Source organism: Delphinapterus leucas, chromosome 13 (assembly GCF_059928025.1).
Source record: "Delphinapterus leucas isolate spDelLeu-1000000601 "Yukka" chromosome 13, BTC_Dleu_Yukka2, whole genome shotgun sequence".
NCBI classification, from domain to species: domain Eukaryota; kingdom Metazoa; phylum Chordata; class Mammalia; order Artiodactyla; family Monodontidae; genus Delphinapterus; species Delphinapterus leucas.
Genome location: NC_143141.1, coordinates 69,869,101 through 69,893,772, shown reverse-complemented (window position 1 = coordinate 69,893,772; position 24,672 = coordinate 69,869,101). Strand labels below are relative to the sequence as shown.

Below are 24,672 nucleotides of genomic sequence, written 5' to 3'. Positions count from 1 at the left end.
ATGAACAGGGAAGGGGAAAGACTCTTGATCAAGGATTCAAGTGGCCGATACCCTTAGGAAAAGGCGTTCCTCTTCACTGATTCGTGGAGAAAGGCAGATGTAAACCACAATGAGACACCCCTACTCAGCCTCTAGAAAGGCTAAAATGAAAGAGACTGATTATAGCGAGTGACTGCCAACAAAGACATGGAGCCACTGGAACTCTTGCCCTGCCGGTGGGGGTGGAAACGGTCTAACCGCTTCCTTAGATGTTTGACAAAATCTTAAAAAGCTGTCAGGGGTGGGCTTCCCTGGTGGCGCAGTGGTTGGGAGTCTGCCTGCCGATGCAGGGGACACGGGTTCGTGCCCTGGTCCGGGAGGATCCCACATGCCGCGGAGCAGCTGGGCCCGTGAGCCATGGCCGCTGAGCCTGCGCGTCCGGAGCCTGTGCTCCGCAACGGAAGAGGCCACAACAGTGAGAGGACCGCGTACCGCAACAAAAAAAAAAAAAAAAAAAAAAGCTGCCAGGGATACACCCTACAGAAACGCATACGCCTTTTCGCCAGAAGACAAATACAAGGTTACTCATAGGAGCTCTATTCAGAAGAAACTCACACTGGAAAAACCCCAAGTGAGCATTAAAAGTGGAACAGATATATAAATTGTAATATATTCCTCCAAAGGAATACTATACAGCAATGAGAATGAACAAACTGTTTTGCAAAATGTGGCTGGATTTCACACACTTATCTTTTTTTTTAATAGATTTTTATTGGAGTATAATTGCTTCACAATACTGTTAGTTTCTGTTGCACAACAAAGCGAACCAGCCATATGGATACACATGTCCCCATATCCCCTCTGTCTTGAGCCTCCCTCCCGTCCTCCCTACACCACCCCTCTAGGTCATCGTAAAGCACCGAGCTGATCTCCTTGTGTTATGCTGCTGCTTCCTACCAACCAACTATTTTACATTCAGTAGTGTATGTATGTCGATGCTACTCTCACTTTGCCCCAGCTTCACCCTCCCACCCCAAGTCCTCAAGTCTATTCTCTATGTCTACCTCTTTTTTTTTTTTTTAAATGTTGGGGGTAGGAGTTTATTAATTTTATTTATTTTTGCTGTGTTGGGTCTTCGTTTCTGTGCGAGGGCTTTCTCCAGTTGTGGCAAGCGGGGGCCACTCTTCATCACTGTGCACGGGCCTCTCATTATCGCGGCCTCTCTTGTTGCGGAGCACAGGCTCCAGAGGTGCAGGCTCAGTAGTTGTGGCTCACGGGCCCAGTCGCTCCGCGGCATGTGGGATCCTCCCAGGCCAGGGCTCGAACCCGTGTCCCCTGCATTAGCAGGCAGATTCTCAACCACTGCGCCACCAGGGAAGCCCCTCTATGTCTACCTCTTTATTCCTGCCCTGCAACTAGGTTCATCAGTACCATTTTTTTTTTCTTAAGATTCCATATATACATGTTAGCATATGGTATTTTTTTTCTCTTTCTGACTTACTTCACTCTGTATGACAGACTCTAGGTCCATCCACCTCACTACAAATAACTCAGTTTCATTTCTTTTTATGGCTGAGTAATATTCCATTGTATATATGTGCCACATCTTCTTTATCCATTCATCTGTCGATGGACACTTAGGTTGCTTCCATGTCCTGGCTATTGTAAATAGAGCTGCAATGAACATTGCGGTACATGACTCTTTTTGAATTATGGTTTTCTCAGGGTATATGCCCAGTAGTGGGATTGCTGGGTCGTATGGTAGGTCTATTTTTAGTTTTTTAAGGAAGCTCCATACTGTTTTTCATAGTGGTTATATCAATTTACATTCCTACCAACAATGCAGGAGGATTCCCTTTTCACCACACCCTTCCCAGCATTTATTGGTTCTAGATTTTTTAATAATGGCCATTCTGACCGGCATGAGTGATACCTCATTGGAGTTTTGACTCGCATTTCTCTAATAATTAGTGATGCTGAGCATCTTTTCATGTGCCTCTTGGCCATCTGTATGTCCTCCTTGGTGAAATGGCTATTTAGGTCTTCTGCCCATTTTTTAACTGGACTGTTTGGTTTTTTTGCTATTGAGCTCCATGAGCTGTTTGTATATTTTGGAGATTAATCCTTTGTCTGTCGTTTCATTTGCAAATATTTTCTCCCATTCTCAGGGTTGTCTTTTCGTCTTGTTTGTGGTTTCCTTTGCTGTGCAAAAGCTTTTAAGTTTAATTAATTCCCATTGGTTTATTTTTGTTTTTATTTCATTACTCTAGGAGGTGGGTCAAAAAAGATCTTGCTGTGGTTTATGTCAAAGAGCGTTTTTCCTATGTTTTCCTCTAATGGAGAAAAGACAGCCTCTTCAATAAGTGGTGCTGGAAAAACTGGACAGCTACATGTAAAAGAATGAAATTAGAATACTACCTAACACCCTATACCAAAATAAACTCCAAGTGGATTAAACATACACATACCTTTGAGGGAAGGCAGACACACAAAGTACACACTGTGTAATTCTCTTTATAAACAGCTCAAGAACAAGCAATGCTAGTCTGGCATTTGAAGTCTAGACAGTGTTACTTATGGTGGGGAGCAGAGTGGGGAACAAAGGTGGCTTCTGGCAAACTGAGGGTCTTGTCCCTGACCGAGGTGCTTGATATAGGAACATGGGTAACTTCTCTTAGGAAAAGTTCATCAAGCTGTACATGTACAAAGTGTGAACTTTCCTATATGTATGTGATACTTTGATGGAAAGTTTACTTAAGACGAAGAGAGATCCTCATCCATGGGTATATTTTGGTGTTGCAGGAATATTTCAAAAGCCACGGAACTGGAAGGATTCAAAATACAGCCCATGAAATAGGCAAGGACTGTAATGAAATAGGTAGCAAACTCATCAGTGCCTTGTCCCCTTCTTAGAACTCCAACCATCCTGGTGCCCTTCATAGTGCTAGAGAGAACACCCCAGAACACAGAGCGCAAATCCGAGGTCCCCTCAGCCTTCTGCCTCTGACCTTTAAAAGTACACACCCCAAACCAAATTTTTAAGAAAAAGATAATTTAGAGGAGAGAGAAATGATACCACCTTCCCCTTGGTGTTACTGGCCCTGGGCACCAGGACTTAGTTTCAAGGCCAGAGTAAGGGAACATTGTTCCCATGGGGAGTGACCCACAGGTGAGGAGGGACTGGTGACCTGTAGGGGCACTAAGGTAGTTCCCAATCATCCAGTGGGGGATTTGCTCACTTGGGGAATCTCAATTCCATGAGAGCAAGCGCCAGGACTGCTCATTTACTGATATGTCCCTAATAGCCTAATTATGCAATATGTATAAGTAATAAGTATTGGGGGCTGTTTTTTTTTTTCATGACAAATATTAATTCCAAACCAGTTTCCTATTCTGGGCACTGAATATACCTCTCCATCTCTTTCTACATGTCTTTCCATTGCCTCTTTCCTCAGGCATCATGTAGTAATGGGGACAAACTCAAGGAGGAGGAAGGGAAATCTGCCCCCAGAAGCAAGGCCATTTAGTACCTTTCAAAGCCACACAGCGTTCTTCGTGGGGTACCTGCCCATTAGAATTTGGCCTCAGTGACAGAACACCAGAAGAAACTACTGACTCCATTAACCAACTGAAATAAGTTATGTCTGTGTCTCTAAGCAAAACTAAAATAAAAATATCAAACTATCTTATCTGAAGGCCAGAATCCTTTGCATCATCTCTTCCGCTTGTTCCTACAAGCACAAGTCAAACACACACACACACACACTCACTCCGTGAACCTGGCCATAATAGGGGTTTTATGTTTGTGACAGAATTATATATATATGTGTATACACACACACACACACACACACACACACACACACGCTCAACTAGAATCTAAAAGCTTGATTTTGAGTTTTACCCAAGCATTGACTAGCTGTGCGACCTTGGATTTCCATACCTAGGTATGTGGTTAATCTGTTAGTCTTGCTGTTCTACCCAAATCTCCACAGCCAGTACTGGTACTCAATCCTGAAGCCCAGCAGTTAGTTTGGGGGTCAAGAACAAACCCCCTTTTCCAGGTCCCTACCAGCTCCTTTTCCTGCCGGACCAGTTCTGGTTTCTCATCTCTCCCACCTCACCTCTGAGTAAACTCCCAGGTGTAAGACACAACACTCCCACCCTGAGGATGCCAGAGCCTCAGAGCCAAGATCCCACATTATGCTCCACCGCCTTGGGCCAGCTCCAGGTTCAGGCTGGGCTTGGTCCCCTCCCCCAGGCAGAAGCTCCCAAAATATGGTGCTGCCCCAAGATGTGCTGTCTAGGGCATCTCTCAGGGTTGCTCTGATGAGGGGCCAGGTCAAGTGTGAAAGTGAAAGCATTCCAGTGTTTGCTGAATTAACTGTAAGGTCCTCACCCCAAATCCAAGGCTTTGCCGCAACATGATCCGAAGTATCCCTTCCAGAATTATCCTCCCCCACTCATCCCCTCCATTATCCCACCCTCCAAGGAAACTGGACTGACTCCCACAAAACACTGTGGCTCTTCCATCTCCTTGCCTTTGGTACACTGTTCCCTCAACTTGGAATGCCTCCCACCTGCAAAAATCCTACCTGTCTCCCCTAGTTCTTGCGGTCCAGATGCTGCCTCCTTCAAAAAACCTCTGCTTCCCATTCACGTGTAAACTCCTTCTCCTTATGCCAGCCTAATGCTATTTTGTCTTTATCCTATAGGAAAGCTCCTAACTCCTGTGTTCTGTTCCATGGTCAAGACAGAAATAGCTACACCCAACCAGAGACAGGGCAGGAAATGGGCGCTTGGAAATCAAGGGCGGGAAAGCTGTGCCTTAACTCCAGAAATAAGGACATGGCTTCAGGGCAATCCACATTTGAGCATCAGGAACCCGCTGCTGTGCACTGCTCCCACTAGACCATGAGCTCCTGGGAGCGGGGACCAGTTCCTAGCACGGAGCTCGGCACGCAGTTACTGTTCAGTAAATGTGCTGAGTGGACGAATGGGGAAATGAGTGAATGAGTGAGATGCACAGTAGTGGGAAGTCAAGTTGGTGGGAATTAACTAGGAAACAAGGTGTGAGAAAACGTTAGCTAAGGCGGTTTGTCCGGATGAGTTCTCATCAGTAGCTTTTCTTGACTGGCCCCCTTTCAAAGGCTGAAGAGTTGCCCTTTGGGGAAATCTGTCCGAATCTCATAGCGCAGACCAGGGGTTGAGGGAGGGACCTGCAGGGGCAGCACACAAGGAACAGGGGACCTGAGTGGAAGGAATCCTGGTCCAGAGACGCCCTGCTCTCTCAGCCTTTGTGGTCTTTCTTCCTCCGCACCCTGGAGAGAACCCCTTCCAGGGGCCTGTAAGTGGTCCTGCAATCAGGGGTACCCAGGGCAGCAGACACAGTTCTCCTGCTGAGAGATTCCAGGCTGTTGGGAAACTCTTCCCGCTATTCCCTTCCAAATCTCCCTGAAACTCTCAGAGGCTCCGGAGTGAAGCACTCTCAGAACCACTGTCAACGGGCTTGCAAACTCCTGTATTGAAAAATGGCGCACAGAGACCGGAATGCAGCAGATGGGAGAGCCTGTTTGCAAAGCTAACTGTCTGCGATGGGTTTCCCCTCCCCTCCCCTCCACCTTGATCTGGAGTCACCAAGTCTACGCTGAGCTAGTGGAATTGCCTTGACTCTGAGGGAATATGAACATTTTTTATGCTTAGCCATTCCAGCCACAAAGATTTTGATCCTGTTACTGCTAAGTGACGAGTACAAGGATAGAAGTGATGATGATCTTTGGCAGCCATTCCAACTGAGTAAATTCAAGGAAGGATAAATGCAATCCTAGACTGGGCCACAGCCCCTTCATTTCCCAGGATGAAAAGAAGCAAAGGAAAAACGTCTTCCCGGTGAGATGTATCGAAGTGTGGAATTTTCCCTCCAGGCAAGAGATGGGCATCCCACTGTCGGAATGATTTAGCACCGCACTGGACAGAGCCCAGGAGGATATGCCGCCGAGGGGAACAATCAAACCCAGCATGGCCGGGGGAGGTGACCTAATGAGGCTTCCCAGCTCTCACTCCTCTCAGCTCACAGCCCACGGGCGCATCCACCCTGCCACCTGCTCCCCTGCAATCAAAGCGACCCCATAATAAGCATTGCTAGGCAACAGCGAAAATATACATGTGCCTTATCAAAATATTTCCCCCCTTCACGAGGGGTGTGCCTCCATTTCTTGGCTTCCTGTCTGCCAGACGTTTTATGTGCTACTTGGATGATAGCAAATCCAGCTGTTGTCACCAGAATGTGGTGACAGGGGTGGGGGCGGCAGGACTGGAAAATGAGGACTGTTGGACCAGACAATGCTTGATAAACAGCAGAACTCCCCTGGGAAATCTGCTCAGACTCATCCCAGCTAGATGCTGTCTCTTCCTCACACTGAAATATTTATGACACCCCACCTCCAGCCCCCAACACAGGCAGCCACATCCATTCATCCTTGCGGCCCCACAGGACTTAGGTAGTGCCCTGGAAATGAAGGCTCTCATCCGAGTTAACAGAACAATGGGCCTTAGGAGGAAAATTCGGGACTAGGATGCCCCGATGAAGCACCCCGTAATGACAGAGTCTTTTTTTTTTGCGGTACGCGGGCCTCTCACTGTTGTGGCCTCTCCCGTTTTGGAGCACAGGCTCTGGACGCGCAGGCTCAGCGGCTATGGCTCATGGGCCCAGCCGCTCCACGGCATGCGGGATCTTCCCGGACCGAGGCACGAACCCGTGTCCCCTGCATCAGCAGGCGGACTCTCAACCACTGCGCCACCAGGGAAGCCCCTGAAGCACCCCGTGTTGTATTCACACGAGGCCGAGGCGGGTGGGAGAGCGGAGCGTATGTTTATATCAGGAAGAGAAGGCCAACCACGGAAGAATGAACCCATCTACAATTGTGTGGCATTCAGGGAATGCGAAAGCTTCGAGGTTATCTAGTCCAACTACAGATGAGAAAACAAGCTGAGACAGGGCAGGGATAGGCGGAAGGCCATTGCTGGTCACCTTGTCCCCACTGCTCTCCCTGGGCCTGAATCAGGGGTGGGGAGACCAAGCTGTAGCAAAGACATGTCTGAAGCCCCAAGACAGCAGGTTTCCATCTCAAGACTGTGAAAATGTCAAATGTTATGGAAGGGGTAGGGCGGGCAGGGAGGGGAAGGTTGTTGACCCCGAAGGGTGAATGAGTAGATCCACTGGAAACTGTAGGAACTCATTTCTAAACTCTCCTCACTGCTGACCCCATGGGCCCCACGGCCCCCATAAACCCTGGAATGGAGAGTTCAAAGCCTGCCCCCCAGTCTTATCTGCTACTCCTCACTTCAGTCATCCCAGGCTCCAGGTAAACCTTGCTGCCTCCCACAAAATACCGTGGACTCCACGGGGTAAAGGACCAAGAGAAAGATGGTGACTCTATCCCATTTCACACAGGGGATCAAGCCCCTGGCCCCTGTGGAGCTTCTTCTATCACGTGACACCCCGCCATGACTTGTTTGTCAGCGTTCCACGCCACCAGTGCACTCGCTTTTCAATCAGCACAGTGGGTGGTTGGTGGAAACCTCCGCAGCCTTCCTCCTTTCTCCCCTCCTCACTCCACCTGGGTAACTTTGGATTCCTAAGCCATTCTGCCCAGTGCCCGCTCTCTCAGCAGTGCCTGCTCTGATGCTCAGCTAACAGCTCTGTATTTCAGGCGTTGCTCAAACGCATCCTATAAATCACAATGCAATTACTGTGGTAGGAAAACCGGAAGCAAATTTAATAAGCTCAGACCCCTCTCACATGTTGTTTCTTCACTCTTCTCTTTTCAGTAATGAGAACTCTTTAAGGGAAAAAGGCCTTTTTCCTTTAACGGAGGCTCTTCTCCTGGTCCCTTATCTGAAGCCCATGAGGACGGGAGGATTTGGAGAAGGGGGCTTCCTCTAGCTCCTCTTGTCCTATTTACCCATCAGGCAGATAGGAAAAGAGTTATCAGTTGTCTTTCCAGGCTTACTCTCCCTTTCATTTGCTCAACAAACATTTATTGAATTCCTATCACACATCAAAGATTTCTCCCCGCTAGAGGGCAACTGGTGTCATAACTAGTAGAACCTTAGCTGCAAGGCATCATGGGAACATGGACAGGGAGAGGGAAGCTGTGTCCATGGGGTCGGGTCCCACAAAGGAACCAGGAGTCCGGGGTGGGCCAATGGCCACAGTAGGAGCTTCTTGGTAAAGGTGATGCCAATTGCCAAGAGGATGGCAGCATATACACCCTGTGGTTGAAGAAACTGAGAAGAGGAAGGGGCAGAGAAGCCAGAGGTCTCTACAGGGCCTGAGACAGAGCCCCATCACCTGGACAGAGGGACAGGGCTGCAGCCTGTAGGCAGGAAGCCATCTTTATACCAGGGCCTACTTTCTACTCAAACCCTGGGCCTTTCAGCTGGACCAACCCACCCATGGACTTCATCTGACCCACAAAAGGAAGCCGCAGTGCCAGCTGATGCTCTGTGGTTTGCAAATTTGAGCAGTCATCAAAATCACTGGTGGTGCTTGTTGAGACACAGATTGCCAGGCTCCACCCCAGAGTGCCTCACTCAGCAGTTCTGGGGGGAAGCTTAGAAACTGCAGTTCTAACAAGTCTCCAGGTGATGCCGGTGTTGTTCGTCTCCTGGTCTGGGAAACCATACTTTGAGAACCATCGTTCTAAGCCTTTGCTATTCGAAGTGTGATCAATGGACCGTCCATCGGCAGAACCTGGGGGCATGATAGGAATGCAGACTCTCAGGCCCCACCCCAGACCTGCTGGATCAGTTTGATGAGAACCTCAGGTGATTTAAGTTTGAGAAACACATACCTGGAACGGCGTTTCTCAACCCTGGCTGCTCCCTAGAATCACTTGGGGAACTCAGAAAAGAGACACTTCAGCTGGTTGGAGGCTGGGTATCAGCCTTTCTTAAGTTCCCCAAGTGGTTCTTATGAGATGCCTGGATTGAGAACTGCTGGGACACCCACTCGTGACCAACACTCCACGCCCATTTCTCCAGCTTTGAACTTACCCTTGAGGCCCTCCTCTGTTCCTCCCTGACCCCCACCCCTCCTGACAACTTAAGTGATCTCCCTAATGCTCCTTCCTGACACTCGGCATTTGGTTGCCTCTCTTGCCTGAGTATCTTCAGTTTTCAGGAGATCCCCCCGCCCCGACACTTCCCTTCCATTCCTGGCCCTGCAGTGCCAACCTGCCCATATTATTACCGTGCAATAATAACAACAACGAAAATTTTTTTTTACTACTTGCTAAGGAGTATGTAAGTACTTTACATATAGATTATTTGATCCTTATGAAAAGCGCATTAGATAGGTATCATTGTTATTTTTATCCCTACTTTTCAAAAGAGGAAAGTGTGGACCAGAGAAGCCAGGTAATGATGAGTTTGCTCAGCTAGTCAGCAGCACAGGCAAGACAGGAAACAGGGTGATCTGATCCCAGACTCTATATCGTTAACCCCTGGGCTGTACTGCCTTCTGCTTGACTCTGACTTAGGGGGAAGATATGGCCTCATCCTTTTGCTGGGGCTGAGAAGGCATATTTATGTTTCATTCTTGAGAACTCAGGTAACAAGCAGGGCTGGCTTTATGGCGGGTATTCTCATTGCAGTTTTGCTCCCAGAGAACATTTGGCAACGTCTGGAGACATATTTGGTTGTCACAACTCGGGGAGGTGCTACTGGCATCTCGTGGGTAGAGGCCAGAGATGCTGCTAAACATCCAAAGTACAGGACAGCCCCCCTTACATACAGTTACCCAGCCCCAAATGTCAGTCACCATTGAGAATCCCTGGTCAGGTGGACGCAGGTCACCAGCAGCCACAGCTGGTCAGAGCTGGGACAGGCAGGGCCTGAGAATGGGCCCAAGCAGGCAAGCCCCAGGGTTGGAAGAGGATGAAGACAGGATACAGCAGAGAGGCCAGAATCACAGAAGGATTAAGGGACTTAGCTGGTGACTTCAACCTCAAGGACACGGACTCCCTGGGAGCTAAGTGTTGGACATGGTAGGTCCTGTAGACAGAAAGTCACCACTCAGTGGGGGCCCACTTGAGAGAAGAACATTGGGCTTTGCAGTCTCCGGAACTCCCATCACCACGAGGGTGATACAGGCACAGGGTCAGTCCCGTACCAAACTCAGCCTGCAGATAGCTGATCAGTGGGCGGCTTCTGTCAGGGCTTGCTTAGGGTTTTGTGCACAGTAGGCGGGACCATGTGCCATGGCTGCCTGGTCCCATGTGCTTGCCCTCATTCCCAATGCTCTGTCGTCTCCCCTTCCTGCTCTTTCAGATTAGGATCCATAAATCTGAACTGCTCTGAGTAACACAATCCGAGCTCCCACAGAGCAAGGTCACTGTCCCGAGGCAGACATGTGGCTGATATACTTTTCCTCGTTGTCTTCCAAAGGGTGTCTGCATTCTGTCTAAATCTTCTCTTCCCTTCTTGCTGCAATCCCAGAAAATCACACTTACTTCACGGAAGAAACACACTGGGTCAGGTAGGGAGCCTGGAACTGGACCTGGGGAACTCAGATCCTTGGGGACAGGCTGAGTTCTTCACCCACAACTACCACTATGTCCAGCCCTGTAAAATGCTTTCATTTCTGCCTCTCAGATCATAAAACAGGGTGAACACAGATTTTAGTCCTGGTCAGGTATCCCCGCAAATCTGCCTGCCCAGTGAATTCCCTGACACCTCCTCCCTGCAGGTGGGAGCATTCAGAGGCAGTTCTGACAGCTGTCACCCAGATACACCAGCCCCTTTCCTGGTGAGGTGTCCCTACAGGGCCTCAGCATCTGGACGCAAGACAAGGGAGGCACCACCCGCTGGAGACCCAGTGGAGCTTCTCAGCCTTCTGCCTGCTCTCTCTTCCCTGTTCTATACATACTCTCCGCCCCGTGAAATAAAATAATCTAACATTTAAATAAAATTCTATCATGTCCAAGGACCAGGGTAAGTGCTGGGGAATTTTAATAGGAATAGTACAAGACTCTGACTTGAAGCTTTCAGGCAAGCAGCAGGGAGTGTCCTGGGTAAAGGGGACTTCCAGGCCCCACTGCTAAGAAAGCATCTCCTGGGTATCTCGAGGGGAGGGTTGAGTTCACAGACTCTCAGAGTGAGAAGGCATAGATCTCATCCAGTTCAGTCCCCTGGCTTTATTCGTGGGGGAGACCAGGACTCCGGCTCCTCTTAGGCGTGATGGTGATTAACCAGGACTGGTCAAACCCCTCCACGGAAATAAACTGTATAAGTCAGGGTTCTGAGTTGTGCAGCCTAGTCGGGAAGACTGAACTTACATACCACCTGATCGACCAGCCTCGTTTGTCATGAGAATTTTTACTGTCCTGCTTCTAAACCCCAGTGTCCACAATTCGGTACCCAGAGGCCCAAACAGACACAGAAAGCTAAGAAGCTAACACCAACCCTACAGTCTCTCATTTGACATTGCCTTCAAGCCCCTCTACCCCAAGCTTGCCGGTCTGCTACTTTGGGTGCCAAGTCAATTTCCCGCAGCAGACAGGAAACACGCCCTCATGGGTGTTTGGCACAGCTGGGCCTCCCAGCTTGGAGGTCAGGAGGGGAGGCACTGGGTGAGACTGACCTGCTTCCTCAGGCCTCCCCAAGAAGCAAAGGGCTGGCTGACTCTAGGAAGGCTTGAGAGGTGAAGCGCCTTCACAAAGCCTCTTTTTGCTGGGAAACAAAGCTTTCCACATTGCCCCAGGCCTGATCTCTGCAACCCATCTGAAGGGGGCCTGACCAAGGGGATAGCAGGACAGAGGCTGTGTGAAAGGGCTGCTCCGAAGCAGACAGCAGACCCAATGCCAAGTGTAGAGGCCCCTCTGGCTTCTCTTCTCACGTGCCAAAAGGTCAGGCTGTAGGACCTCTGACGGCCTGACATTTTGGCACGTGAGAAGAGAAGCCAGGGGGACCTCCCAGCGACAGGAGAGACCACCAGCCTGACTGCCCAGAGGCCTGCCCTCCCCCAGTGTGAAAGCCAGGCCAGGCCATGGGAATCTGCCAGGGGAGAAAGGTTCTGGCTGTAAGGTGTTGAGTGTTCCATGACTTCCTGGCGGGTATGCCTAGGGTGAGCCCCTGGTGAGGGCGGCAGGGTGCAGGTGGAGGCCTCCTCCCTCTCCACAGGGTGCTTTGCGACGGCTCACGGCAGCACGAAGCACAGACGGGGCAAACTGCAACATCACAGACCCCCTCGTGTCTACCTGGCAACAAACGGTTTCCCTGCCCCGATTCCTGGTACTGGGCGCTGCACAAAGCTAGCCTGCAGTGGATCTGACATGACTGTGGGGAGGGGTCGGTAGAAGTACCTGAAAAGGCGAGTGTCTGGGACCACCCGGCTGCTGGCAATCCGCTCGCTCTCCCGCTGGTTGAAAGCGTACAGCTTATAGGGATCATCACCGACGCGCCACTTCTTGGCATTCAGATACCGCCGCTCGTCAAACTGGTCCCACAGGTCATCCCAGTCAGCATCTGGAATCTGTGTGACATGAACAGGAAGTCTGTGAGGATGGCTCCCGGTCCTCTCAGCACCCTCTGGCTGTCAGTGCCCAGCCACCAAGACCAGGCTTGTGCTGCTAGCGAGGTTTAGCTCAAAGATAGGGGCAGAGGTAGGACGTTAATAAAACCATGAGCAATAATAATAACAACAGAATGACGATGACAATGACAGCTACCATTTAACGAGTGCTGTGCTCACATACCAGGCACTGTGCTAGGACCTATACTCTCATTATCTCGTGTAGTTCTCAGAGCAGTTTTAGGAGATGGATGTTGTTCGTATTCCCACTGCACAGACAAGGAAGCAGGCTCTATAGCCCAGGTAGCTCACTCCGGATCTCACAATTAGGATGCTGCAGGGCTGGGACTTGGATTCTAGAATACTAACCCCAGGGGCCACTTCTCCAGGGTAATTTGAGACACTCGGTGAAAAGTGCTGGCACAGTGGCTGGCGCATAGTAGGTGGTACACAGTGACTGTCATTCCTTCCTCTGCCAAAGGAAGGTGGCGATGAGAAGTAAGCAATCCATCTATAATGGTGTGCTACCCACCAGATGGATGCCTGTGTGTTCCTTTCTTCCTCCAATCCAGGAATCTGTGCTTAATTTTTAAGAAGCATCCATGGGGGAGCAAGTAATAACCCTCACCACAAGAGAAGACAGTACTTTAGAATGTATAAGGCGGTTTCTGCATTCACGATACCGTTTCACCATCCCCAAGACCCTCTGCAGAGTAGGGAAGACAAGCCTTCAGAAAGGTTACTGGCTTGTCTGAGGTCGCCCAGCTGGATGGTGCAGAGCCCAAAGCAGAGCTCTGTCTCCTGGACCCTCCAGTGCAGAGGAGGTGAGGGGATTCACACAGGGAGGCGACAGCTCCTGCCCAGAGCCCAGGCTGCCGCCTCTGCTCTGCCCACCCCAGCTGTGCAGCCAACAGAGACTCCACACAGCCAGCAGGAGGTATGGGCTTCAGGGCCTCAGCACACTGGATGCTTCCCTTGATAGCCACTGCCCAGTGGGTACTAGTGCTGACCCCGCTAGGGGAGATCTGGTCTGTATCAACAAAGCTCAGACCTTTCAGGTGCATCAAAGCCAAAAGAGTCTTGTGCCAGGAAGAACCTATTGACCAGGCATCCGACCTGGACCACGAGGGCTGGAGCCCTGGGGCTGGCATCGAGGGTGAGATGTTCATTCATGTGTTACTGACCCTCCTCGCTGTGCAAGTATCTGAAGCTGCCCGGGTACCGCCCATCCCATCATTGACCAGGATGCTCTTCTGCACTCAGGGCATCTAAACAGGAACGCCCAGGGCAGGTGCTGCCGACAGCAGTGCAAGCGCTCAGCCCACATTTGGCAGGTAAGGGGGGGCCGCTCGCCCACATACACATTCATCTCAGGCACCACTGCATCTTATCTGATAATTGATCTTTCCCTTTCGCTCTCTCTCTCTCTCTGTTATCTCCTTTTGAAACAGCATTCTCCTGCTAATAGCACAAAATGAAGCACTGGAAACCAGTGATTTTTATCCAATAATTGATTTTATTAATGTCCTGTGATACTGCTGCTACATGGGCGTATTTGTGTGTGGGTGGTATGAAACCCCCAGCCTGGGCTGTGTCGTGTCACAGCCTGAAAGATGTCACCTGTGCTTGGAACATGACCTCAGGGCCACCCTGACATCCCATTCTTGCGGGAAGGGCCACGGTGCCCTGAACCATCTCCAGCTGGCTCATGCCCCACTGAATTCACTGCAAATCTCAAAATAAGTTATGAGCCCCTACAGTGCTGTGTGCTGGGGAGGGGAGAGCGGAGACGGAAGGCCCCTGCCCTCCAGCGGGCGCAACCCTGTAGAGACACCTGCATGAAGACACCTATAACAGAGGAGCGAGGGAAATGGGAACGGCTTCCCAGAAGAAGCATCAAATGAGTTAGGACTTGAAGGATGAGCAGGGATTTTGCTTTGCTTAAGGGGATATGGGGAAGGGAAGTACGTGTGCAGTGAAAATCCAGATAAAAGGCAGAATGGCTCAGGGGAGGAGCATCTGTTCAGGAAATGGCTAGGTCAGAATGGGGAGGCCAGGGTGTGGACTGCAAAGAGAGCAAGAGTGAAAGAAAATTCCAGAATGTGGCTGGTCCCGTATGAAGCAGGTCAGGGGAAAGTATCTCTGGCTGCATGTGCAGGATGGAGTGGAGGGAAGAAAGCTCCACGAGGAGAACATTTGGGAGGTAACCTTAGCACTTTAACCTGGTGGGAAGGGAAGCCTGATGGGGCCCAGGTGTACAGTTCCATCCATCAGCTGGAGAAGCAGGTGGTGGGACAGGCACGGTGGGGAGGCACAGGGGCTGGAGTGAGGGCACTCGACCAACCTCTAAGTCTCATCCCAATTCCTACTTTCTCTTAATACCAGACCAGGCTCAGGGCCAAGGGGCTACAAGTTTGGGTGGTTTGCTCAGCCTGGTAATCGCCAACCCTAAGGGCAGCTAAGCATCCTTGGCATCCTTGGAGATGGTGCCGTGAGAACTCAGCTGGCTTCCAGAAAGCCTAGAGCCAGAGCAGCAGCCAGGCCGGCAAGAGAAACTGTCTGAGCAGTCCGTCAAGGGCATCCTTGGAGGGGACCGCGCCCTCAGACGGTCACGGGTGCGGAGCTGGTTCCCACTTTGCTGCACTGGATCCACTGGGGGGATCTCCCGGTACTGGGAGCTTGGTGTTTCTATAATGATATCTGGATGTATTAAACAATGGTGAGACTGAGTTTAAAACAACACTGCCATTTGAATAGCAACCTCTATTTTATGAAGCAGCTTGCAGGTATTGTCACAGAATCCTCACACAACCCCCATTTGGACAGGGAGGGGTCGACTTAGAGAGGTAAGGTGGCTTGCCCATGCACGACGGCTAGTAAGTGAAGGGACCCCCGACTGAATCTCCCTAGGGCCTCCCAGCGCCATGGTCTGTTCTGTTTATCATCGACAGAACAAGGAGCGTCCTCTCTGCTGAAGATGAATGGGCAGAGAAAGACCCCCCTGGAGGAGTGGAGTCGGGGACATGCCCGCAGGAGGGGCCAGACACTCCTGCCCTGCTTGCCCCCAGAAGAGAGCTGACCGCGGTCCTCCCAGAATTTCTAAAGGGGCAGCGACTTTGCCAGATACTTCCAGTCCTGATTTGGAGCTGGTTTCCAAGCTCTTCAATTCGCAAGTCCCCACATCTGGCCTCTAAGGGCCCAGGGCATGTACGTTGTACCCATGCATTGGATTCCTCGCTTCCTGGCTCATGTGAACATCGAGAGAGTTTCTGAACAGGCACTTTCACCTTCACAAGCCTTCCTAGCACAGGAAGTGAAATGTTTTTCCAAAACAAGAACACACGCCAAGGAGCCCCCCCAAGGGCCCACCCCAGAACTGCGCCCACTGCCACGTGGCCCCCCCAAGCTGCCACCACTTGACTTTCTGACCGGAATTTATTCAATCTCGAGTGTGTGTGTTTCAAAAGAGGAGTATGATGCCAGAAACAAAAACGAAGACCATCTTTTAAGTAGAAACTATCTGATTAAGTCAGCCAACCCCCTGGCCAAGACCAGTGCTTAAATAATCTGGCACCAAAAATGAAAGCTCGAAAGCACCTCTGTTAAGTTGCTTCACTTCTTTCCTCTCACCACACTTCCACGAGAAATCACGAATCCCCTTTCCTCCATCCTCCCCTGGCCTGTTTTCTCTCACTCTGGTTTCAAGCTGATTATTTGGCTCAAGAAACATGGGTGTAGCCTTCCCTTCTGTTAGGTTTTGAAGATGCCTCTATTTTCCACTAATGCTTTTGTCTCCCTCCCTTCTTTCCCCAGCTTGGTATTACTAGTTTTCTCTTATTGATCTAAGTCTCTTCTTTTTTACTTTCAAATGAGAAAATCTCTAGCCCTTGCTAAGGCTTCCATCTTACTCTGAATTGCACCTGATCCTTAAGAGAATGTCTCAGACTCACCCTACAATAAACAGCTAACACCTTGGGGGGCTCTTATCATGTGTCCTAAATATTTACATTTAATCCTCACTATAATAGATATCAGTAGTACCATTCCCATCTTATAACTGGGGAAACGGAGGCACAGAGAGATTGAGTAACTTGCCCAATGTCACACAGGTAGTGTCAGAGCCAGGATTTGAGCCCAGGCAGCCTAGCTCCAGCTCCCATGCGCGCAACCATTAGGTGACTCAACCGTAGTACATCCTCACTGCCATTTTCTTGGGTTACCTTCGAAGATTATCTATGTGTTTCCCACCATTTTTTGAGGTCCAGTTCTTTCTTTGCTTAGAGATCTTCCTCCACGCAAGGATGTCTGTACCCCCTCTCACCGTCCTCCCGCCCGCCCTTCACTCCCCATTGTGGGCAGTCATTCTCCTCTCAGCAGTGGGCTTCATCCTGCCAGCCTAGGGCAAGAAAGGGGGAACTCTGCAGGCAGATTCCTGCAGGAAGATGGGAATGTGAGAGACTAACACACACAGAAGGTCATAATTGAAAAAAATGATATAATTGATACTTTAAAGACGATATAATTCATCTATCCACCCAATGTTTTAAACTCTAGTGTAACATTCCACCGGTGGACATCCCACAAGTCAGGGACAGAACGGTCCCAAGAAGCCCACTCCAAGCTTCGAAGGACTGTAACTTCTAGAAGTTTTCTTCTAATTTTGAACCAGAATTTGTCTCCTGGTAGAATCTCCCTTTGGGGCCTGGTTTTATCCCCAGGGATATTTAATGCAAATCTGACCTTTCTTTTTCATACCCTTTAGATATTTAATGGCAACTATGTGTTCCTTGGGTCTTCCAACCCCCCATTATATAAGACTTGCAACTCAGAAAAAATGACACAGAGAAGTGCAAAAGATCTACCAAAGGATCAAGAGAACAGGAGTAAGTGAAGTTGGGTGGGGTTCATCAAGGAATTCAAACACCCTGGAAACCCTTCCGTATGTGCAGAATGAGAAGGGAGACATTGCTCATAATACAATCTAACTTTTATATGCAGGCTTCCTAGACGGAAGCTGCTTTGTTGTGACTTTGATAAGGTCCACCACCTACTGGGCACACAAAACTACCCATCCCAGCTCCCCTGTCAGAACCTCAGAGGGTAGTAGTGAGGGAGGGGTAACCCAAATGATGTCTAACCCTTACAATCCCAATATACAACAGAAAATTGTATCCCCAATCTCCAAGTGAGGAAACTGAGGCACGGGCAGGATTAATTATTTGCCCAAGTTCACACAACTGAGAAGTGTGCCTCAAGGCCTGTAGACCCAGTTTCTATGCTAGCTGTGCAGCCTGGCGTTCACATCTCCACGCATCCAGGCTGCTTCCAGGACCGCAGCCTGTGGCTTCCCAGCACCACCCCGAGTGCCCCTGCCTTCTACCCGCTGGAGCCGTCTGCTTGTAGCACCATGGCAGACCAGATACTCGCCAGGACCTTCACGCTGAACTACAGCTAGATTCTGCATAAATAACAACAAATGTGGTGGGTTTTTTTTGAAGGTATATTTTGTTTTGTTTTGTTTTATTTTATTATTTCTATTTTTGGGCCACGCCCCACGGCATGCGGGATCTTAATTCCCGGACCAGGGTTCAAACCTGTGCCCCCTGCATTGGAAGCACAGAGTCTTAACCACTGGACCACCAGGGAAGTGCCACAAATGTGGTTTTTAATGCATTACTGGGCTTTCTAGAACGAAAATCTTCACCACAAGAGGAGAGGTGAGGCCAGGGAAAATACAGGGTGCTAAAGCCAGAGCTGGGATAGTTGAATGGTAAGTAAAGATGTGAGGCTGCCCCGAGGGTAAAGGTCATTGAGAAAGTAAAGCCAGGCTCCTAAAAGGTGGAGTAACTGAACCTGAGTCTTCCATAATTAAGGTCGAGGAGTGGGACTAAATGGTCCCAGATCAGCTGTAACCTGGCTCCCAGCAGAGACAAATATAAATACTATCTGGAGGAAAGCATCTCCAAGGTAGGCTCCCAGGATTCCCACGTAGCTCACCAAAAGATGGAATCACAATAAAAAATGACCAGACACAGAGGGAACAAGTCCACTATAAGGGAGAGTGAGTGGAAACTATAAACAATGTATTCTGATCCTCCAAGTAATCCAGACACAGAAATTACAGATACAATATAAAGCATGTGTAGGTTGAAATGTGGAATAAAAAAATTAGGAAAGAACAGAAGTTCTTTGTAAAAGAACCAAACAGAATTTTTAGAAACAAAAAAGTATAATAATGATTGAAAGACAAACAGAAATGTTTACAGTCTTCAAAGCATTTTCACTGGAATATCTCATTTGTATTAACCCCATGCAGGTGGCAGGCCAGTTAGGTTGTTCCCATTTTGCAGATTGGAAAACTGAGGCTTAAGAAAGCATAAGAGCTTGCTGGAGATGACTGAGACTCTAACCCAGGACTTCTGACCTCAAAACCAGTGTTCTTTCCCCATCACCAGATGTGTCACTCATCCACGGGGCCACTTTGTTCACCCTGCTAGGCAGTCACAGAAATGCAGGAGGATCTGCCCACCTCTGTACTATTCTAATGTGCATCCATCTGGGAAGTGACCTTGTTTTTCCAAGGGCCAGTCAAGAGAGGACAGCAGAATCCCTCATCACACCAGTCCAGCTATGTAAGTCCTACCTGGTAGGAATGGTCTGGGAGAGGAGTGACTGCCGGTAACAGACTCCCCACAGTCTGCAGGACCAACTCAAACAAAGAAGGAGGGGCAAGCCAGCCCTTCACTCACCCATCTGGGCTCATGACAAAGGAAAGAGCTGCAAAATCCTTCTCCCTCATCCAGGGACAGCACATCAATTATGGATTATTAGATAAGATCTCCATTTTAATATTTCCACCATGTATTATCACCTCTTCCTCTCACTGGAATTCTGTCTGGGGAGTTATTTAACTGATGTGCAGAAATCTAAATTTAATTTATTATGATCTAACTCACTTTAGAAGCCAAATTACCCTGCACTGGAGAAGGATCAAGTCAATATCCCACTTGGCTTTCTATTTATCTTCTGCACGGTTTTCTCTTCTTCTCTTTAGGATTCATTTTATCTCGGGTGCTGGTAATAAATTTAAATTTTCCTCAGAATTAGGCAATTGCTCCTTCAATGTTGTAGTTTAATGGCTAGTATTAATTATATGAAAGTCACTTTTAAAGAATTTGATAGATGGAATGGGCATATAATAGAGGAGGAAAGGGCTATTTCTCAGGCCAAATGAGGTAGCAGATAATTCATCAAGGATAAGTTTACTTTTCTATTCCACCTCCTTCTGTCTTTCTTCCCCACGTTTCTTCTCACCCCCGCTCCCTCAAGAGCCAGGTGCCTAGATATTGGGTCTGCTGTGGCTTCTCTGAGCCACTGGGGGGTCTTGACAGTCTGGATACCACAATGACTCTATTGCTGGATTTAGTCTCATTTGGTCTCGGACAAGAGACACCACCACCTAGCTCTCTCCTCCCCGTCATTGCCCGATACACACACTGACCACCTATTTTCCAATTGCACATCACATGCAAATACAGCTTTGGGGGATGCTTCGAGCTTTCTGGAAGAAGAAAAGTTCTGACAATTATTATAATTGCCTGAAAACTCCAACTGTGAAATATAATGTGATTAACAGAATGGACAGAAGCCCAGCTCTTGTTTCTGGAATAGGGGAAGAAAAAGAGTCTCATGCAATTTGGGCCTTATATGGAGATTAATTTGCTTGCTAATTAGCATGAGAGGGAGACGCCAGGAAAGTATAAATCAGCGTGACTGGGCAAGAAGGTCTGGTCCCCCTGCACGTGCCAGGGTGAGTGAGCCCTAATGCTACACGTCTGCTCCCTTCCCACCCAACGCCCTATACATTCCACCACCAAAGACCAAAGCCAGGCCTCCTTTACGGAGATGGGCATCTCACATCACTTGTTTGCTTGAAGAACACCTCCCAGTTGCTGGTGGGCATGAGGATTAAGAGAGAGCTGGCCCCACCCGCATCATCGATTTCTGCATCTTCTTTGTATTCAAAGATGGAGCAGTAAACAGACCATGGGAACGTGAGAAGCCTCTGTCCCTTTCAGCTCTGGAACCCAGAGAGCAAGAGATCAAGTGGGGTTGGGAGCCAAGTAACCGAACGGGGCCCAGGAGGAAGAGGATTTGGTGGACTGCATGGTGGCACAAGGAGGGTGGTTGTGCCTGTAACCAGGAGGCTGGCGCTGGAGGACACCAGGCATGAAGAGACGGAACCTGTGCTCGGGAGGGCCCAAGGAGAGGGCCTGGACCTAGGGAGAGGGGACTGGAAGTGAGCTCAGAAAGGGAGGCCTCCAGCTAAACAGAACTGAAACTCATTGTTTCTGGTGTGGACATCTGAGTTGTCTTGGGCACAGGGTCACCTCCAAAGGCTGAGGTCTGCCAGGGTGACACTGCAGCCATCTCTCAGGGTAGGGTTGCAAGGGAAGAGGAGGGCATTCCTCCTGGGATGGCCCAACAGTGTGGCCAGAGCGGCTGGTAAGAGTCTCACTCACTAGAAGCAGGAAAAAAACAAAACACTAAAAACGAGACTTGAATTTCCCAGTGACAGAAGAGGTCTCCTTCTTCACCTGTACAGGGCCAGGAAGTATCTTACGGCATCATCAGTAATCTCGTTAGCCTCAAGGAATAGCTACGGAGGCAAGCAATTTTCAAGGGGCCCGACTGAACCAAGGTGTGCAGCAGGGGTCACAAATGAACATGCCTTCAGGGTCACCAAGAACAGAAATGTGAGCGAAGACCTTACAGGTGCCAAACAGTACCTGCCTAGTGACACCGCCTTAAACCTCCCCTTTGGGTGAAACAAAATACACCCATGGGGTGAGTCTGCAGGCTTCCAAACTGTGACCCAGAGACAGTAATGGGGTAAAAGGAAGAGGGTAAAGGAAAGGAGGGAAGAATGAAGGGAAAAGTGCTCATGCTATAGGCATCAAGCTTTTGTGACTTCTCTTCTCTTTCAAGGGGCCCCTTGTACATTTCAACTCAGTTTCACCCTGACAGACATGCAGCAGCAAGAGTGCTGATGTGTGGGAAGGTGGAGATGGGCAGAGAAGGGGATGCACATCATCAGAGAAGATCCTGTAATTCCTGTCGACGGTCCCATAGATGCTAAAAGAAAACAGGAGTCAGGAAAGCCGGTCCCGAGGCTGGCTCTGCTCAGCGTGCCCTTTCAACCTCCTGTGGTCGGTTTCTTCCTCCACCCCAAGGGCAATATGAATCTTTACCCCACACAGTTTTACCGTCCTGGATTAAGTCTCAGAAATGAGATAAGACACGAAAATTGCTCTGCAAAACATAATGCAAATGTAACACATTATTATTGTCAACATTGCTGTGGTTACTATTATTCCTTTTGGGGACTGAATGCTAATGGGGGGAAAAGTTTACAATTTTACGATTTACAGTCGGCTAAGCTACGTTTAGCTTCTTCCTTCCCTGTGGCAGAAATGTGACGTGTGACTGCATCCTCAGGTGACTGGGTGCACCTCCTTACTGTCCGGCTGTGATGCAAGAGACAGGTCATTATCAATGCTGAGGTCGCCTGGGGCTCTGGAGGGCTCATCCACCCAAAAGCCCCACCTCAGATATGGGTTTGAGCACAGTGCCATGCAAATGACACAGCCAGAAAACTACTTTTTAAAAAAGTAATACATAAGGTCACTGCCAGCTTGGAAGGTTGGAAACTGAGCTCTGTGTGGCCTCTGTGCTAACTCCCTTTTTTATGTGTGTGAAGGTGGGGTCTGGGGCAGGCACAGAAGCTGTGCTGGGTGATTCTGGGGGGAGACCTGGGGATCTCAGGAGTGGGGTCAGAAACCTGAACCTGCTTGAGACCCTAAGGCTCCCATCAGGCCAAGGAGCCTGCTCCCTGCTGGACTGCTGGCCCCTTTCCTCCTCTGACACATTAGCCCCAGAGGGTCTTCTCCAGGCGTCCTGGGACTTGGCTTCCAAGGGCCGGAATGGCCAGTCCTACAGCTATCCTCACAAGGAATATGTTCGGCAAGGTTTGCAGCTTCCCCAAATCTCCCTCTAGGTTCTTCTTGGGCAAAGGTGACCGTGGAGTAATCAAGATGGAGATGGCTGTGAGAAGCCAGGGAAGAGGACCAACTTGAAAAGGTTATCAATTCGCACACTGGACATAGTCATTCAGAACAGCAATCACAACTAATTGTTTTGTAGCATTTACTGCGTGCCAGGCTCTGTCCTAAAGATGTCACTCATTGAATACTCGGAACAAACCTGAAGTAGGTGCTATTATGAACCCTATTTTACTGAAGGTGAAACTGAGGCTTGAGGAACTAAAGAGACTCAGCCAAGGTCACACTCCTAGTAAGTGCAGATGCTGGGATTAAACCCAGGCAGGTGGGCTCCGTCATATCCTTTACCGGGACCTACAATGGCAGAGGGTCATTCGTGGAAAGAGGCTTCCAAACCCAGCTCCTGCCTAGAGAAGGATGGAGGAAGCAGGGGGGAGGAGGTGCCCGCCAGAAGCCCCGTCATACACTTTCCGCCGAGGCTATCCTGGAAACACCTCCCCTAATCTATAGGTCAAAAGGTGCTAAACCGGATTTTCTGGCTAGAAGGAGTTTCAGAGTCATGTCCCCTAAGCCCTATCATTCATTCCCCAAACGTGACATTAGCAAGAAGCCTCTAGCTCTTGGCGGAGGAGAATTTGTTCCTCTCTTCTCCGCCTGCCTCCGAGGTGCCGGCTAGATCTCCCCAGATACTGTGTGTAGGCAGGGCCCAGAGCTTAGCGCATTTTCTATCCGCTCTGTAAATAAGGTGACATCCAGATACCCTCCAGCTCCCTCAAAACTAGGTCAGCTGCTGAATATGCAGGTGTGGGGTTGGAGTGAATAACTCTGAAAGGGCTTTATCTCCCAGGACTCCATGGGGGCTGCTGGCTGGCTTTCAGTGAAAGGGGCTCTATTATGTCAAAAGCAGACCCAGCAGACATCACGGCTGCTGAATCTGGGTGGGGGCAGGATGCCCACCTCTGCAAAGGGCAAATTTAGTGCTGCGGGCAACATAGCAAGTGATAATGGCTGTGGGTTGAAATACTGGGAGAAATCTTTACGAGCCTGTCCTAAATACTGACCATCTTTACAGCCTGGCAGGAATCTCGCCTATGGCATCTTGCATGAACTATAAAGAAGGGATTTATAAAGCACTTGCTTTTGCAAACAAGACCCACAGGGGCATCTCTCTCACCTTAGGAAGCACCAATAATTGCTCCCCAAATGACATGCTCGTCACCAACCATTCTTGTCCATTCGTTAAAGCACCTGTGGCATGATCCCTTCTGCAGGTTAATCCTGAACTGTGTGAGGGATGTCAAGTGCTGGAGCGGCATTTAAAACACCTTCTACCCTCATCTGTGTCATATTTTAGACTCCACATATAAGTGCTGTCATATGGTATTTGCCTTTCTCTTTCTGACTTACTTCACTTAGCATGATAATCTCCAGTTGCATCCATGTGGCTGCAAATGGCATTCTTTTGATCTTTTTTATGGCTGAGTGGTATTCCATTGTCTATATGCACCACATCTTCTCTACCCATTCCTCTGTCAATGGACACTTAGGTTGTTTCCATGTCTCGACGACTGTGAATAGTGCTGCTATGAACACAGGGGGTGCCTGTATCTCTCTGAGTTAGAGTTTTGACACAAATGAACCTATCTACGAAACAGAAACAGACTCATGGACAGAGAGAACAGACTGGTGGTTGCCCAGGGGGATGGGGTTGAGGAGGGATGGAGTGGGAGGCTGGGGTTAGCGGATGTAAGCTATTATATATGAAATGGATAAACAACAAGGTCCTACTGTATAACACAGAGATTCAATATCCCATGATAAACCACAATGGAAAAAATATATATATATCTGAATGTATGTATACATATATGTATAACTGAATCACTTCCCTGTACAGCAGTAACTAACACAACACTGTAAATCAACTACACTTCAATAAAAACAAAAATAAAACATCGCCAATCCTCTAATTCAACATCTTTTAACCCACAGTGGTCTTCTCTTTCGCTTCTTCAGAATAAAGCTTACTCTGACTTGAACCACAGACGGGACTCTCTG

The 24,672-nt window shown here is 49.1% G+C and overlaps 1 protein-coding gene across 2 annotated transcripts in view; it reads right to left on the bottom strand.

The window, feature by feature from the left end:
• The window catches only part of GALNT14 (polypeptide N-acetylgalactosaminyltransferase 14), a 226,344-nt gene that overhangs the window by 79,084 nt on the left and 122,588 nt on the right, over nt 1-24,672 (bottom strand). For both annotated transcript variants that reach the window (XM_089923298.1, XM_022574143.3), the window contains exon 2: nt 12,345-12,514. In XM_089923298.1, the coding sequence (XP_089779424.1) occupies nt 12,345-12,514 (170 nt within the window). The remainder of the gene's footprint in view (nt 1-12,344; nt 12,515-24,672) is intronic.